Source organism: Polyergus mexicanus, unplaced genomic scaffold (genome assembly GCF_030449975.1).
Source record: "Polyergus mexicanus isolate NDT 795.1 unplaced genomic scaffold, iyPolMexi1.0 SCAF_26, whole genome shotgun sequence".
NCBI lineage: Eukaryota > Metazoa > Arthropoda > Insecta > Hymenoptera > Formicidae > Polyergus > Polyergus mexicanus.
In genome coordinates, this window is record NW_027223346.1 from 2,270,481 (window position 1) to 2,286,607 (window position 16,127).

The window sequence follows — 16,127 nt, forward strand, 5'->3', positions numbered from 1 at the left end:
TTAAATATTTATATAAATAATATTGTTTTTACTCCCTAGCATTTCATCCGAGTCTCGTCGCGCGGTTCGTATACTCGGAAGACGATACGCCTTAACTCCGACGTCGTACAAATATTTGGACATTGGAATAAACGTTGGAGCTGTATCTTGCGTGGAATTGGTTCTCGGCGATAATCGGGGCAATCAAATAATATTGCCCTTTGAAACGTGGAAATCGCTAATGTAGAAACGTGCGGACATTGAACGACTTCTACAATCGGCTGAAATCCCATTGCGGATTCGAGATTTGACATTCGAAGTGGTTAAAATATCTGATTCGAATATGATAAAAATTGGATTATCAAATAATTCTTTATATATGAAGCCGCCAACTCTATTCTATTTATTCGATTTTGAAAAATGTATAGATCATATGTATTGCTGGTTATGCGAAAATACGCATATTGTAAATGAAAAATTCAAACAATTTGTAACTGTTTTACAACAGAATAATATCACTAATGTATGCGACGCTACAAAAACTATACATGAAAGTGATATGTTTAACAGCGAATCGCTCATAGATTGCGAGTTATTGACATGTGCTGTAAATGATATTCTTCACGAGGCTTGTAATAAATAAGTTATTTTACTAATTATCTGTGAATTTAATTATTTATCCCATTCTTTATGCATGAATAAAAACGGTGTAATAGATATGCACAGTTTGAAAAATTTAACTTGCGGATGCGGACGCCTCGCGCTATCTCTGTCACACCTACTCGCGGCATCGTACCTTCGCGTTTCCTCTTCCCCGCGGCCCCGCACCTACCGTTTCGCAGCGTTCCCCCTCCCCTCACCGCGGACCCCGCGCCGACCGTTCCGCCGCGGTCCCCTCCCCCTCATCGCGGACCCCGCGCCTACCGTTCCGCCGCGGTCCCCTCCCCCTCTCCGCGGACCCCGCGCCTACCGTTCCGCCGCGGTCACCCTTCCCCTCTCCGCGGACCCCGCGCCTACCGTTCCGCCGCGGTCCCCCTCCCCCTCTCCGCGGACCCCGCGCCGCGGTCCCCCTCCCCCTCGCCGCGGTCACCCCCCGCGTGACGTCATTCCCACCCCATGACGTCATCCCCCCCGTGATGTCATACCCCCGTGACGTCATACTCACCCCCGTGACGTCACCCCCCCCTGACGTCATTCCCACCCCGTGACGTCATCCCCCTCCCCTCCCGTGACGTCACCCCCCCCACCCGTGACGTCACACCCCCCTCCCGTGACGTCACCCCTCCCCTCCCCTCCGTGACGTCATACCCCCGTGACGTCACCCCCCTCCCCCCTTCCCCTCCCGTGACGTCATACCCCCCCGCCGGTTTCCTCTCGCCCCTCACCCCCCTCAGAGGACCTGGCTTAGAACCGGCCTACTATCACTACTAACTTTTATTAATAACTCAACAATATTGCGAATTCTGCAAAACGGTATAGGATTTTCCTTTTCGGTTTGAACCAATCTACCTTCATGCTTTGGGTGTATCAAGAATTATCGGACACCCTGTATAAGCAAATTAATTATGTTGTTCAAAAACAGAAACTACTACATTTAACAAAACATAATTTAACAAACATTGATTAAATATTATTATTTTGATAAATGTATGAATAAATATTTATTCCATTTAACAACGCAACATCTTTGAACCTAATAATATTATTTTCCACATACCCATATGAAAAAACTGATGAGTTACAAAAGGATGGAGGCACAAGTTGACAGTAGCGATAATAGTCGCTTCACAAATGCCAGATCGAATCATCCTGTAAGCTTCCGTCATAGCGAAATGACTCGAGCTACATGCACAATCAATATTATACGATGGTCCAGTAACGCCGAGCCAATAAGAAATTCTGTTTGCTATCATGCCTTTATGGCATCCAAGAATGGGTAGTCCAGCAATCTATTAGCAAACATAATATAGTTTTTATATACAGGGTGTCCAATAATTATTGACACACCCGAAGTGTGAAGGTAGATTGGGCCAAATTGAAAAAAAAGGTCCTGTACCATTTTTTTTTTATAACGCTTCATAAAGTAATTATTATTGAATAAAGTCTGATCAATCAGCGCTGACCTTTAGCCGGGCGCACGTCGGTGAGCCGCGCACTTGGTAGTATGCGGCGGTGCACACTTCACGGCGCGCGGCTCACTGACGTGCGTCTGAGTAAATGGTGCTGATTTTACTCAATAATAACTCTTTTATTAAGCGTTATAAAAAAAAATGATTCAGGATTTTTCAATTCAGTTTGAGCCAATCTACCTTCACACTTCAGGTGTGAAAATTATCGGACAACGTGTATACATATATAAATATTTCATATAAATATTTTCTTCATATTTAGCAATATTTTTGTATACATAATAATATATTTATATACTTTTAAAAGCGCGTTTGTTTTATCGATTTCTGATATTAACTTACTGAATAACCAATATGAATCACATACGTGAGGTTTTTCCTATATTAATGACTGATGTGAATCACAAATAGTTATTGCTGTAATAACGCTTGTGTTAGTTCCTTGTAATTCTGCAGGATTTACACCCGCATCAATAATTGCTTCATAGGTATGCTCAAATAAGATTCTGTATCCAGGATCAATCACATGAACTTCTTCGACCGATATGTTAAAGAATTCTGCGTCAAATTTTTCTATATTATTGATTTTTCCTATTCGAGGAGGCATCTCGAAGATAACTGTTAAAATTTAAAATAATTTGAATAAATATAATATTGTCATACTATTAAATCATAGATAACAAATTATACTAAAATATTTGTAAATATATTTTATATATGTAATTTTATTTATTTATGCATGTGATTATATGTGAACTTTTTCCCCAGATAGTTTTGAGAAAAAATTTTATTACAGTTGGTCCAGCGTTGATGATCGCTCGAACCAAGATCCATTTTATTGAAAAGATTGTCCTGAAATTCTTTTATATTGTTACAATTAGGAAATCGTCCGGCAATGCCAGAGATAACAATTTCTTCTTCAGCATCAACGCTGACATATGGATTGAACCGCTTGTTTTTTTCCATTTTCCACAAATTCAAATAATTCTGAAAAGAGATACCAGAACTTTACTTCAGTGTTACATATATATATATAAATATAAATATATATATATATATATATATATATATATATATATATATATATATTATATACAGGGTGTCCCATTTTAAAGGACCCACTCAAATATCTCAGAAACACTGCGCTAAATCGAAAAATGTTTCAAACAAAAGTGGTGTGGCTTCAAGGGAGCCATAGGACGGTGACAATGATTTGATCTTGGAAAATCATTTGAAGGTAATGTGAAGGTCAACTTTAAAATCTTAAATGGAAATCCCCATTCTTTATTTAGTATTCTTGTAGCTTATCACGAGAGCTTCCCAAAACACTATAATAAAATAATTTTATATTAAGTACTTTTTGAGTTATTTTATATTTTAATCTAACATATTTTGATATAAAAAATAAAATATTTTGTAAAATATTCAGTTTTCAATAATCTTACCGTAATATTTCTATGTACAGAATAATAAGACAAATTAATTAGTGCCAAAAAAAACAAATAATTGTTTTAAAAAATACATTGTAAATAATTTTCTTAAAAACAATTTTTTTTTATGCTAATTGATTTGTCTCATTATTCTGTACATAGAAGTATTACGGTAAGATTATCAAAAACTAAATATTTTACGAGATATTTAATTTTTTATATCAAAATATGTCAGATTAAAATATAAAATAATTCAAAAAGTATTTAATAAAAAATATTTTATTATAGTGTTTTGGAAAGCTCTCGAGATAAACTACACGAATACTAAATAAAAAATAGGGGTTTCTGTAGCCGCGCCTTCGATTTACACGTCCACATTAACAGAATTTATTTGTTTCGCCGATCGGAGAGATAGGACGTAATTGATTTGTCCGGGTTTAGTTTGTTGAACAGTATTTATTCCTTTCGACACCAACTCCCGGACCGTCTTAGGTAATCGCACGCGACAGCAAGATATGAGCGGACACACGAATTATCGTTTAATTATAACTTTATGAGCGTGAGGCGTTCGGTGTGCTCCCGGTGAAGGCTTGCGACGAAGTGTCTTAACGAAAAACCTTCTCTTCGATCCACGTACAATAGTCCTGGTTGATACGGGTACTACAAAAAATGAGGAATTTCGATCGTTCGATTCCGAGAGCCAATCGGCTATCGACAACGAGGTGATTGTCAGAATCGAACGATACGAAGAAACCGCAAACACGGAATGAAAACAAGGCTTCGCACGTAACGTCTCGCTTTAGAACGTTCGAGAAACGAAATTAATAATATAGTTTATAAAACGCTTACTTTCTTGAACATCCCGCTCGCCTCGTATACCGGGTAGGTTACGAAATAACTGGTTAAATCCTACCACTATAATCGATACACGACATCTTAATGATAATTCTCGATCAGACGGTCCGAAGAGCTCTACAGCAAATTTTTCAACATACAATAATAGGAAAGAGTACAGATAAAGATCATCGAAATACATGAATCAACTTAATCAGTAAATCTTAGCATAGGGTTATTTACATAAGCGTTCTTAGAGTAGATATATGTACATATACAGAGCGTGACGATAATTAAAGTCAAACTTAATTATTAACGCATAAAGAAAACGCAAGTTAATTTAAGAGCCAGTGTCACTTGATATCGGTAGCTGACAGATCTGCGTTATTGGTCGCTTTAGAGTGGTTTTGGCAGTACGCAATGTAACTACTCGGACATGCCCATCCGATCCCGGATGTACGTCTAATATTCGGGCAAGTTCCCATTTCGAAGGAGGTGCCAAATTATTTTTCAACAATACCAGCTCGTTAATTTTGAGCTCCGGTTTGTTTTCTTGCCATTTACGCCTTTGTTGCAATGTATGCAAATAATCAGAAGACCAAGAACGCCAGATCTGTTCTAAAATCGCACGCACTTGCTGCCATCGAGACAGCCGATTCGAATCGATATCTAAAACAGATTCTTCAGGCGGACTTACTAACGGGCGACCGACTAAAAAATGACCCGGAGTTAACGCGGAAAAGTCATTCGGATCATCATGTAACGCGGAAATCGGGCGGGAATTTAGGCAAGCCTCGATTTGACACAGCAGCGTAGCGAACTCGATCTGCGATAATGTTCGGGAACCAATCGCTCGTTTCAAATGGAACTTTAATCCTTTGACACCGGCTTCCCAAAGTCCGCCGAAATGCGGAGCAGAGGGAGGTATAAAATGCCATTTTACGTTATCATTAGCGATAGCGTCTTGTATTTGAGGGTCAGCGACAAGTCGCTGAAAGGTAGTGTTTAATTCGCGGTCCGCGCCTTGAAAATTAGTGCCGTTATCACTGTACATGTCGGATGGAAGACCGCGACGGCTTGCAAATCTCCGAAAGGCGGAGAGAAAACCGTTAGTAGCGTAATCATCTACGTATTCTAAATGGACGGCCTTTGTCGAGAGACAAATAAAAACGGCAACATAATATTTTTTGGATCGTTGACCGCGGCCGACTGACGGAATTATATTCATCGGCCCGGCGTAATCGACGCCTGTGTGCGAGAACGGAGCCGAAGGCGTGACGCGGGGCTGGGGGAGATTCCCCATCAGCTGTTGCGAGGTACGTGCGCGTTCGCGTACGCACTTTACACAACTACGTATAAGAGATTTTACACTGGTGCGCGCTGAAATTATCCAATAATTTTGGCGTAAAATTCTTAACATTAATTGAGTGCCTCCATAAAGAGAGGCTTTATGAGCTTGAGCGATTAATAAATCCGGAATTCGATGTTTCGGTAAAATTATAGGGTGCCGTTCATCATAACTGAGTGACGAATGGTCAATCCGCCCGCCAAGGCGAATTAATTTATCTTTCCCGAGAAAGGGGTAAAGCGATAACAAAGAACTGGTTCTTGGCAGTAAACTTTTATCGTTTAACGCTTGAATTTCGGATGGAAAATGACGTTGTTGCACGTAACGGAGCCAAAACAAGGAAGCTTCTTTGAGTTCGACAGTATACACATAACGACACTGACGCCAACGAAGGATAATTGAGGACAAATCGCGTTGTAATTTAGGCCTGGTCATTAAATGATTATTTAATGTAGAATCATTGCTCGTTTTGCACGACGCGTTAAATACTACGCGAAGTTTCGTCGTGCTGCTAGACTCGCGTAGTACCGGATGATGCGGTATATACACCGCTTGGTTAAGCGTCGGATTTTCGTCGGAGACAGGTTTCATATGACCCATAGATTTATATTCATTTAAGAAAGAATGATAGGGTTTCGCGAGATCCGGATTTTTTCGTAGGCGTTGTTCTAATTTCGAATAAAGAAGCGCGGCAGTTTCGCGCGAAGATCCTATATCGAGCGGAGGGTTTGTTTTAAATGGTAACCGTATTATATAGCGGCCGTCTTCGGCACGCTGATGTGTTTCGATAAAATGTTGTTCGCATTTTTTATCTTCTTCCGACTGCTGAATTTCGGAAGAAATTTCCTCGATCTCCCAAAACTTTTGAAGGAGAGAATCGAGCGAAGGAATTGTTACGCAATTTAATGAAGTCGCGGAACCGGTAATTGAATTAGAAGTTCCGGTAGGACCGGATAATATCCATCCTAAAGCAGTAAGCTGGGCCGTCGGAGTTCCGGTCGGACCATGTTTTATCTTTTGCTTTAATAACGATCCATATAAATCTGATCCGATGAGCAGATGGATCGGATGATTGCTAAACGGATCCGGATCCGCGAGAGATAATTTCCGTAAATGCGGCCAATAATCTACGGTTTTAGTCTTTGAGCCAACGTATGACGTAATTTTTTGATATACGAAAGCAGTCAAAGAAAAGGTTGAGGAACCTCGCCCATTACAAGACTCGAGAGTAAGAGACACCTGAGATTTCGCTACGCCACTGTATCGTTCGCCGAAACACTGTACGTGGAGGCTTGCGCGAGAACGTTTCGTGCGCATAGTTTGACACAACGATTCCGAAATAAAGCTAACAGCCGAGCCTTGATCTAACAACGCACGAACTTTAAATTTACGTCCTTCGATGGTACGCAGTATTACCCATGCGGTGGCTAGTAACACGTTCGGCGGATTTTTCAGCGGCGAATGAATCGTTTGAACGGAAGCGACGGCGGTCTCGTTCTTTATCTCAGGGGTGGCCGAGCCGCTCGGTTGAGCGTTAAGAGTTTTGTTTTCCAAAACAGAATTTTCACTAATCTTCTGTACTGGTATATTTGATGCACGATGCAAGAGCGTATGATGTGCTCGTCGGCACAAATTACAGCGTTTTTTACTCTTGCAAGAGGTCGGGAAATGGCCGACTTTTAAACAATTAAAGCAACATTTGTGTGATTTGAGAAACTGAGTTCTCTGTTCGACGGATTTACGCTTAAACTCGTCGCATAACATCAAATTATGATTGCCGGAACAATTCAAACATTTTTCGATGGCTACGTTATTCACCGAGGCCCGATTAGAGCCTTTATTTTTATGAGACGAAGTATCGGCATTTAACTTAGAATGATCGGTTAGTCCTCGAATTCGCAACGTCATAAAATCTCGAATCTCTTCGTACGTCGGAGATGCGGTTGATTTACCGCGTTGCAGATTCCATTCATTACGTGTGCGTGGACTAAATTTTTGCGAAACAATATAGACTAATAAGTCATCCCATTTTTCAACAGGTCTGCCTAAATTTGTTAACGCGGCTAATGACGCGGCAACGGTATCGCGTAAACTTTTGAGTTCGACAGCGGATTCCGTTTTCATAATAGGCAAATCAGCGAAAGCATGAATATGCGCATGAATAATCGCGTTTTGATTATCGTACTCTTCAATAAGTAATTTCCACGCACTATCGTAATTTGCGTCTGCAATCTTAACATGATTAATTAATACAGCAGCTTCGCCCGTGACACTGGCTTTTAAATAATGTAATTTCTGCGTATTTGACAGCGATTCTTTCGAGGCGACGAGCGATTCGAATATTCCGCGGAAGTTTTCCCATTCCGCGAAATTACCGGAAAATTTCGGCAACGGGATGCGTGGTAATTGCAATGAAACCGCACCAGACAATTCGCGGGAAGAAATGTCGCTTACCGTTGATGCCGCATTTGGGTCGCACCGGGAGAATTTACCTATCACGTCTGCGAGGTAGTCCGCCGCTTCGTGGTAGACGTCCTCGGCCGTAAAGAATTCCTCCTCGGTGAAGTATGGGACTGTACGCTGTTCGTCGGCCGTTGCTATTTGCTGAAGCTGGACGTTGAGACGTTGACACCTTTCCCATAATGTCTCCAAGGCGTCCAGTCGACTCTTCGCCTTGTATTGCGTGACGTTGGCCTTGCCCATTTTCTTAAAGTTGGGGAACACTCGTTTCATCGAGCTTATTGTAATAGATTGCTCGATGAGGAGGCCCTGCAGCGAGTCCGTCATGATGGTAGGCCGATAAGATGAAGCCTTTCAGCAACAATTCACCACCTTTGGGTTGTAGAGATGCTGAAGCGTGACGACTGGTCCGTCGCACGCGGATGTGCGAAGACGCACTATAATTTTCACTTAACAGTGCCGCGCGCTAAAGCGTGCGACAACTATGTGTAACTGCGGATTACGCAGGACGCACTCTGAGGTGCGGAGTGCTAAAGAGCACAAAGATTGCACTTAAGCTGTGCAAAGCGCTAAGAAGCGCGAGATTTGCGCGGCACTGCGGATTACGCAGGACGCACTTTGAGGCGTGGAGTGCTAAAGAGCACAAAGATTGCACTTAAGCTGTGCAAAGCGCTAAGAAGCGCGAGATTTGCGCGGCACTGCGGATTACGCAGGACGCACTTTGAGGTGCGGAGTGCTAAAGAGCACAAAGATTGCACTTAAGCTGTGCAAAGCGCTAAGAAGCGCGAGATTTGCGCGGCACTGCGGATTACGCAGGGCGCAAATAATAATGATACGTTGTGCTTAAGAGCACAACTTTAATAATGCAAAGGGATGCAAGGTTGACTTCGCGCACTTTATTTTCCCGGAAGTCCTTTCAACGCACTCGCGTTATTATTTACGGCAGCGGAATGCGGATAGATGTTTTGATATCGCGCACCGTCTCCGTCTCGCGATAGTTTTTATAAGTGCTGTTACCTTAGCGTGTCAGCGTTCTCACTCGCACTCCGCGAACTGATTACCGAATCACTATCTGTTTTTCCAAAATCCGGCTCGAAGGACCATATAATGTAGCCGCGCCTTCGATTTACACGTCCACATTAACAGAATTTATTTGCTTCGCCGATCGGAGAGATAGGACGTAATTGATTTGTCCGGGTTTAGTTTGTTGAACAGTATTTATTCCTTTCGACACCAACTCCCGGACCGTCTTAGGTAATCGCACGCGACAGCAAGATATGAGCGGACACACGAATTATCGTTTAATTATAACTTTATGAGCGTGAGGCGTTTGGTGTGCTCCCGGTGAAGGCTTGCGACGAAGTGTCTTAACGAAAAACCTTCTCTTCGATCCACGTACAATAGTCCTGGTTGATACGGGTACTACAAAAAATGAGGAATTTCGATCGTTCGATTCCGAGAGCCAATCGGCTATCGACAACGAGGTGATTGTCAGAATCGAACGATACGAAGAAACCGCAAACACGGAATGAAAACAAGGCTTCGCACGTAACGTCTCGCTTTAGAACGTTCGAGAAACGAAATTAATAATATAGTTTATAAAACGCTTACTTTCTTGAACAGTTTCCATTTAAGATTTTAAAGTTGACCTTCACATGATCTTCCAAGGTCAAATCATTGTCACCATCTTATGGCCCCCTTGAAGCCACACAACTTTTGTTTGAAATATTTTTTGATTTAACGCAGTGTTTCTAAGATATTTGAGTGGGTCCTTTAAAATGGGACACCCTGTATACGTTCGTGCCCGATTTTCATAGATGGCATTAAGTTACTGCATAGCGGAGTTCTATTGTTTTCGTGTGGTAGTTGTTGGTTACACCGAATAGATGACGTTGTCTTATGTCAATTTATGGTGATTTCAACATGGAGGGTCAATCCCGCTCTGGACGGCCTTCTGGCATTGATGATGACATTGTGCATGCCTTAGTGGAAAGAAATCCAAGGATTACAACTGAGGATATTGCTGAGAGGCTGAACATCGATAATTCAATCGCTTTTCGTCATTTAAAAAAGCTTGGATACATTTCCAAGCTTGATACGTGGGTGCCGCATCTCCTAACTGAAAGGAATAAGCTGCAGGAAAACTGCAGGAGTTGCAATGGGAAATTCTGCAGCACCCGCCATATTCTCTAGATATTGCGTTTTCAGATTTTTATCTGTTCCGGTCTTTGCAGAATAGTTTAAATGGCAAGAATCTCAATTCCGAGGAAGCTATCGAAAACCACCTTACAAACTTTTTTCAAGAAAAACCAAGTTCTTTCTTCAAAAATGGAATCGACAAGCTTATAGATTGTTGGAAAACCATTGTAGAAAAGAATGGAGACTATATAATTGATTAATAAAAGTGTTATCTCTAAAATATAATCTATTGAAGTTTATATTTAAATCGGGCACGAACTTATGCAATCACCCAATATATATATATATATATATATATATATATATATATATATATATATATATATGTCAAGCGTTTGCTTTGGGGACAAAATGTCGGGCGAATGAATATTTTGGAGACTTTTGCATATTTCGGGGTCAGGACTCAAAGTATCCATATATTAAATGTTTAATTTGAGGACATTACGCATATATATTAAATGTATAATTCGAGGTCACTAACAGATGGCGCCACTAATATTATAATAATCAAAATAGAGTGTCTCCTGAGTGGGAACGAGGCGGAATACTCCATGTAATTTCTGCTTGTCTTGTAAAAGACGATCAAAATCAATATGCGATTTATTTACAAAAAATGAAGAATTCATTTTGAAAAAAAAATAGATTAAGTAATAAACTATAAATGTATGATCTCAAATGATGCATTTGTCTTCTGATTATACAGTATATAAAACAGTACTTCATACTTTATACTCTACTTTTAAAGTAAAGATATTGAGTCAATTTTTTTGCAACATGTACAAACATTTTTGCTTATCTTCGATAATATAGAAAAATGAAACACATAAATAAAGTAAAAAAAAAAAATAAGTGCAGACAATAAAAATGATCCAGACATGGACATAACATGTTGCAAATTAAAAAAGTCAATGAAGTTCTACTCTCTCTACATTTTTCTATTTATATTTACTTTCTATTATTATTTAAAAAAAAAACATAATATGATATTCAAATCATGCTTTAAATACATGTCAAAAAACTTTATATACGTTAAAAAATATTTATACTTATACATTTAAAATATCGATTTTGACATTCAAAAACTACTTAAACGTTCTAATATTTAAGTTTCAAAAATGTTTCATAAACAACAGCATATTTTAGAGTCATAACATGTATCAAATAATTTAATGTCATAAATTGTATTACCGAAGATAAGCAAAAACATAAGCTGAAAAATTTATCGTATTTAAAAAAAAATATTGAATCAATATTATACTTTTTTTGAAAGCAGCTTATAATGTATAAGTTGGTAAATAATATTAGTAAAATAAATTCCCTGTGTGTTTCGCATATTGTATGGTTATATACACCAGCAAAAATGGTGTTTGGTGGCGGGTGTGTATGTACAGTCGAAAGCATCACCGTATACAAATGAAAATCGCGTACGCACGTGTAATTTGAAGCGCAAAGAAAATCAAGGAGTGAAGGAGAAAGTGGAAGGAGGCGGGGGGGGGGGGTATTCCGATATTCATTGCATCGCATGTCGCACGATCGAGAGAGAAAGCAATGCAAAACGTGATGTCGGCTAGTGGTGTCCAATAGCTATCTCACTCGCTCTATGCTTGAATGCAGCGCGTGTAGCGAGACAGCTATAGGACACCGCGCTGTCTTTATCATTATCTCGTTATCTCATTTCGATCTCATACTTCTCTTTTTTATTAAAATGATCTTTTGTCAAATTAAAGACAAAGAAAATTGACAATTTATTATTTAAGAGCAACTTAAATAATTAATAAATTTAACTTGTAGGGATATCTTTAAAGCTTGTGATAAATAATAACGATTAAGATCTGAAATACCCGACTTTCCTTGGATCGAGCCGACAACAATGCTATCGCGCGGCTCGATACTCTTGCGAGATAGCGGCGAAACATGGTATTCTCCTAAGATCAAATGACAAAAGTCGCGCCGCCAGATTTCCAATATATATTGTATATAAAATATAGTTAAAACGCGATATCTCAGAAACTATGATATAATAGAGTTATGCAATTAAAACTAGAGTTATGAAATCTTTACTTTTCTTTTTCGTCTTATCGAGTATGGTTCGGAACTTAAGATTTTTTACTAGAACTTGTATTTATTAAATTTTTCATAAAAGTATATTAATTTTAAAAATTCGATCTTTCGGTAATTATAATAGCTAGGACCATGCGGTTTTCGCGATTATATTTGTCTTATCAAATGTAATTCAAAACTCTAACATTTTCGATCAAAACTCGTGTTTTTCAAATTTTTTTATAAAAGTATATTAATTTTAAAAATTCGATATTTCGGTAACTATAATAGCTAGAACCATGCGGTTTTCACGATTATACTTGTTTTATCGAATATAATTCAGAACTCCGACATTTTTATTCAGAACTCGTGATTTCCAAAATTTTTTATAAAAGTATATTAATTTTAAAAATTCAATATTTTGGTAACTATAATAGCTAGAACCATGCGGTTTTCGCGATTATACTTGTTTTATCGAATATAATTCAGAACTCCGACATTTTTAATCAGAACTCGTGATTTCCAAAATTTTTTATAAAAGTATATTAATTTTAAAAATTCAATATTTCGGTAACTATAATAGCTAGGACCATACGGTTTTCGCGATTATATTTATCTTATCGAATGTAATTCAGAACTCTGACATTTTCGATCAGAACTCGTGATTTCGAAAATATCTCTGATATTTGAAGTTAATTTTTTAAACTAAAAACTGCAGAACTCTTGCAAAAAAGTATGAGGAACTATGTAACTATTCAAAACAGCATCAGAACTATGCTCAGGACTATTTAATTTTGATGTGTCAAAAATCGTGAAATTGGCACCCCCATTTTTCGAAATCTGCTTTCATTGTGATAATGGACAGAACTCTTTATAAAAATTATCAAGAACTCTTTCTTTTGTTCTAAATAACTCAGAACTCTTAACAGAACTATGGTATCGTAACATAGGGGTGCCACTTCGTACATCCATATACGTATGTATGATTTTCGGTTGCTTACACGTACACACACATCTAACGGACACCATTCATACCGGCACGTGTATGTACATACATGGCTATTGTCTTTTGTAAATCGTTCTTCTCCCTCTCCCCCGTCGCACGCCGAGCACTTATGTAACATTAAACTGTTTCTTTTCGCCGCGTAAGATTGGGTTGTTTCGTCGCGCAATTGTACTCGCGCGGATTGATTGATTTTTATTAATTAATTTCTTATTAATTATTGCAAAAATCGCATGAAATGGTAAAAAACCTTCCTATTCAGTTTAACCCGCTTCACATGCAAGTGATGAGTGGGGCGCAAATTACCGAACACTTTCTTACATAGTAATATTTTTACAACAAATTAAAAATAAAAGGTAAATATGCATTGTTGTGCCTCCGTGGAGGTACAGAGATTTTGTTGGGATCGTTGGCCAATTGGAACTTAGCAGCTCAGGATCGTACAGGGTCTTCTCGTCGCTTTCATTAATTATGGAATCGTATTAGAATAAAAGGTCGTTTATTCGAATACATTAACTTTATATCTTCTTTTCTTTCTCGCACTTCAACTCGGCTTATCGCGGTATAGAGTTGCTTCGCATGCCTGATATCGCGGCTGCCGTCGCGAGATCAGCTGAGAAGTTCTTTATTAATAAACCATTTACGTTTGTTCGTCTCGTGGTTACTATTGTTAATCTATTCGCACTATATAATTGTATGATTATAACTGTTTCGTGTGATTTTGCGATTAAGACTGCCTAGCGCTCGTTTGAGATGGGTAGTTTTATCACCTCCTGTTTGATTCGTTTTCGGAGGGGATAGCTTAGCGACAGGACCATAGGTGGTCGTGTCGCTCGATTTTGGGTGGAAAAACCCGGATGCAAGCTATGTATATTCTTTGCTTGCATTTCCGGCGGGTCGTTCTTCAAGTCTTGCGATCGCGTGGCCTCCGCGCGTGCCTCGCTTTGTCAGTGGTTGCGCTCTTAATTTTAGACGTCTTCCTCGGCTTGGAGTTATAGTCGGAAGACGTTAAATAATATTTAATAATTAATAATTATGCTAATTTGGTTATAGCCGTTTTGGGCTATAACATCATATTAAGGTCCCACCCCCGCAGGATAGTGATGTTGACATACATATGTTGTCAAAGTCATCGTCCTAAGTGACCTTGACCTTGAAATAAGTGGCGGTCGCGATTCGTTAAAAAGTTATTAACAAAAAAAGATGGTAATTATGCAGTATAGGGGAGCCAGCTCCGATGACCTTGACTTTGACATGTGTTGTCAAGGACATGACCCCGAGTAACTTTTTCTTCTAATTTAATCGTCGCTCGTTGCTTATTAAAGTCTTTTTCTCTAAGTATTTTTTTATACATACAAAAAGTTTCAATTTCTTCAAGTTTAATTTTTTACATACTAAGCTGCGTAACACTCGACAAAAATTAATAAAATCTTGCTTTTTTACTAAACGTATTTTTCTTAAAATTTATAATATGAATATTATCACAATGTTGATCTATATGTTCATATTTATATATATAAATGTCTAATTAATAATTATTTTGCAGAAAATTAACTAATATCAAACCCATATTAAGTTAGCCCCCCCACCAACGCCAAATTAAATCAAATACATCAAATAATTTAGTGCTAATTATGTGCTAATTAGTTGCCGTAGTCCGAATTTTGTTGCTCAAACCGTTTAGCAGGAATTTACATTCAAAGTGGGGGTGCTAGCTTGACATTAAGCCAGCCCCCCCCCCATAGTGAAAAAAATATATAGAATGCTCGAATCAAAAAATAAAATACACTAGAATTTGTTGCTATTTTGTTGCTCTAAAATAACATAAAAATATTTTTAAAAAAGTATATATTATTTAATTAATACCACTATATACTCAGTCTCGCCGCGCCGTACCATTCACTTGCGCGAAGTAAAAGTAAATAAAAAAATGTATTGCTCGCATGTTTTTGGTATTAAAATAATCTGTGGACGATGTACTATCGAAATATATAAGAAACTGAATTTGTTGCTCGTCTTAAAGTATTAAAAATCGATACTTTGTCGCCACGGACCCTATACGACGCGCTCTAATATTATATAAATTAACTAAAAGAATTTGTTGCTCGCATGTTTTTGGTATTAAAATAATCTGTGGACGATGTACTATCGAAATGTATAAGAAACTGAATTTGTTGCTCGTCTTAAAGTATTAAAAATCGATACTTTGTCGCCGCGGACCCTATACGACGCGCTCTTATATTATATGAATTAACTAAAAGAATTTGTTGCTCCCATGTTTTTGGTACTAAAATAATCTGTGGACAATATACTATCGAAATATATAAGAAACTGAATTTGTTGCTCGTCTTAAAGTATTAAAAATCGATACTTTATCGCCGCGGACCCTATATGACGCGCTTTCCTAATATATAAATTAACTAAAAGAATTTGTTGCTCGCATGTTTTTGGTATTAAAATAATCTGTGGACAATATACTATCGAAATATATAAGAAACTGAATTTGTTGCTCGTCTTAAAGTATTAAAAATCGATACTTTGTCGCCGCGGATCCTATATGACGTGCTTTCCTAATATATAAATTAACTAAAAGAATTTGTTGCTCGCATGTTTTGCGTACTAAAATAATCTGTGGACGATGTACTATCGAAATATATAAGAATCTATAAAAAAGAAGGAACGCGAGATAGTCGTGCGCGACGCGG

General features: G+C 38.5%; 2 protein-coding genes across 2 annotated transcripts in view; both read right to left on the bottom strand.

Moving 5' to 3' along the window:
- The window catches only part of LOC138943285 (fatty acid synthase-like), a 36,768-nt gene extending 33,712 nt beyond the window's left edge, over positions 1 to 3,056 (bottom strand). Inside the window, 3 exon segments of the mRNA XM_070313984.1 lie at positions 1,697 to 1,928; positions 2,476 to 2,726; positions 2,903 to 3,056. Coding sequence (XP_070170085.1) covers positions 1,697 to 1,928; positions 2,476 to 2,726; positions 2,903 to 2,942 — 523 coding nt within the window. The 5' untranslated portion in view covers positions 2,943 to 3,056.
- Positions 3,057 to 4,712: 1,656 nt separating this feature from the next.
- On the bottom strand, positions 4,713 to 8,507 carry LOC138943448 (uncharacterized). The gene is made up of 2 exons (XM_070314302.1): positions 8,213 to 8,507; positions 4,713 to 7,732 (listed from the first exon to the last, which is right to left on the bottom strand). Exons 1-2 carry the CDS (start codon positions 8,505 to 8,507, stop codon positions 4,713 to 4,715), a joined length of 3,315 nt encoding a protein of 1,104 aa, XP_070170403.1.
- Positions 8,508 to 16,127: the final 7,620 nt, after the last annotated feature.

Excerpts from the sequence above, each read along its gene's own strand:
- LOC138943448 (XM_070314302.1), bottom strand. The coding sequence starts at position 8,507 with ATGACGGACTCGCTGCAGGGCCTCCTCATCGAGCAATCTATTACAATA. Across the intron at positions 7,733-8,212 it reads CTACCTCGCAGACGTGATAG|TCTATATTGTTTCGCAAAAA; the intron begins GTAAATTCTCCC and ends ATGACTTATTAG.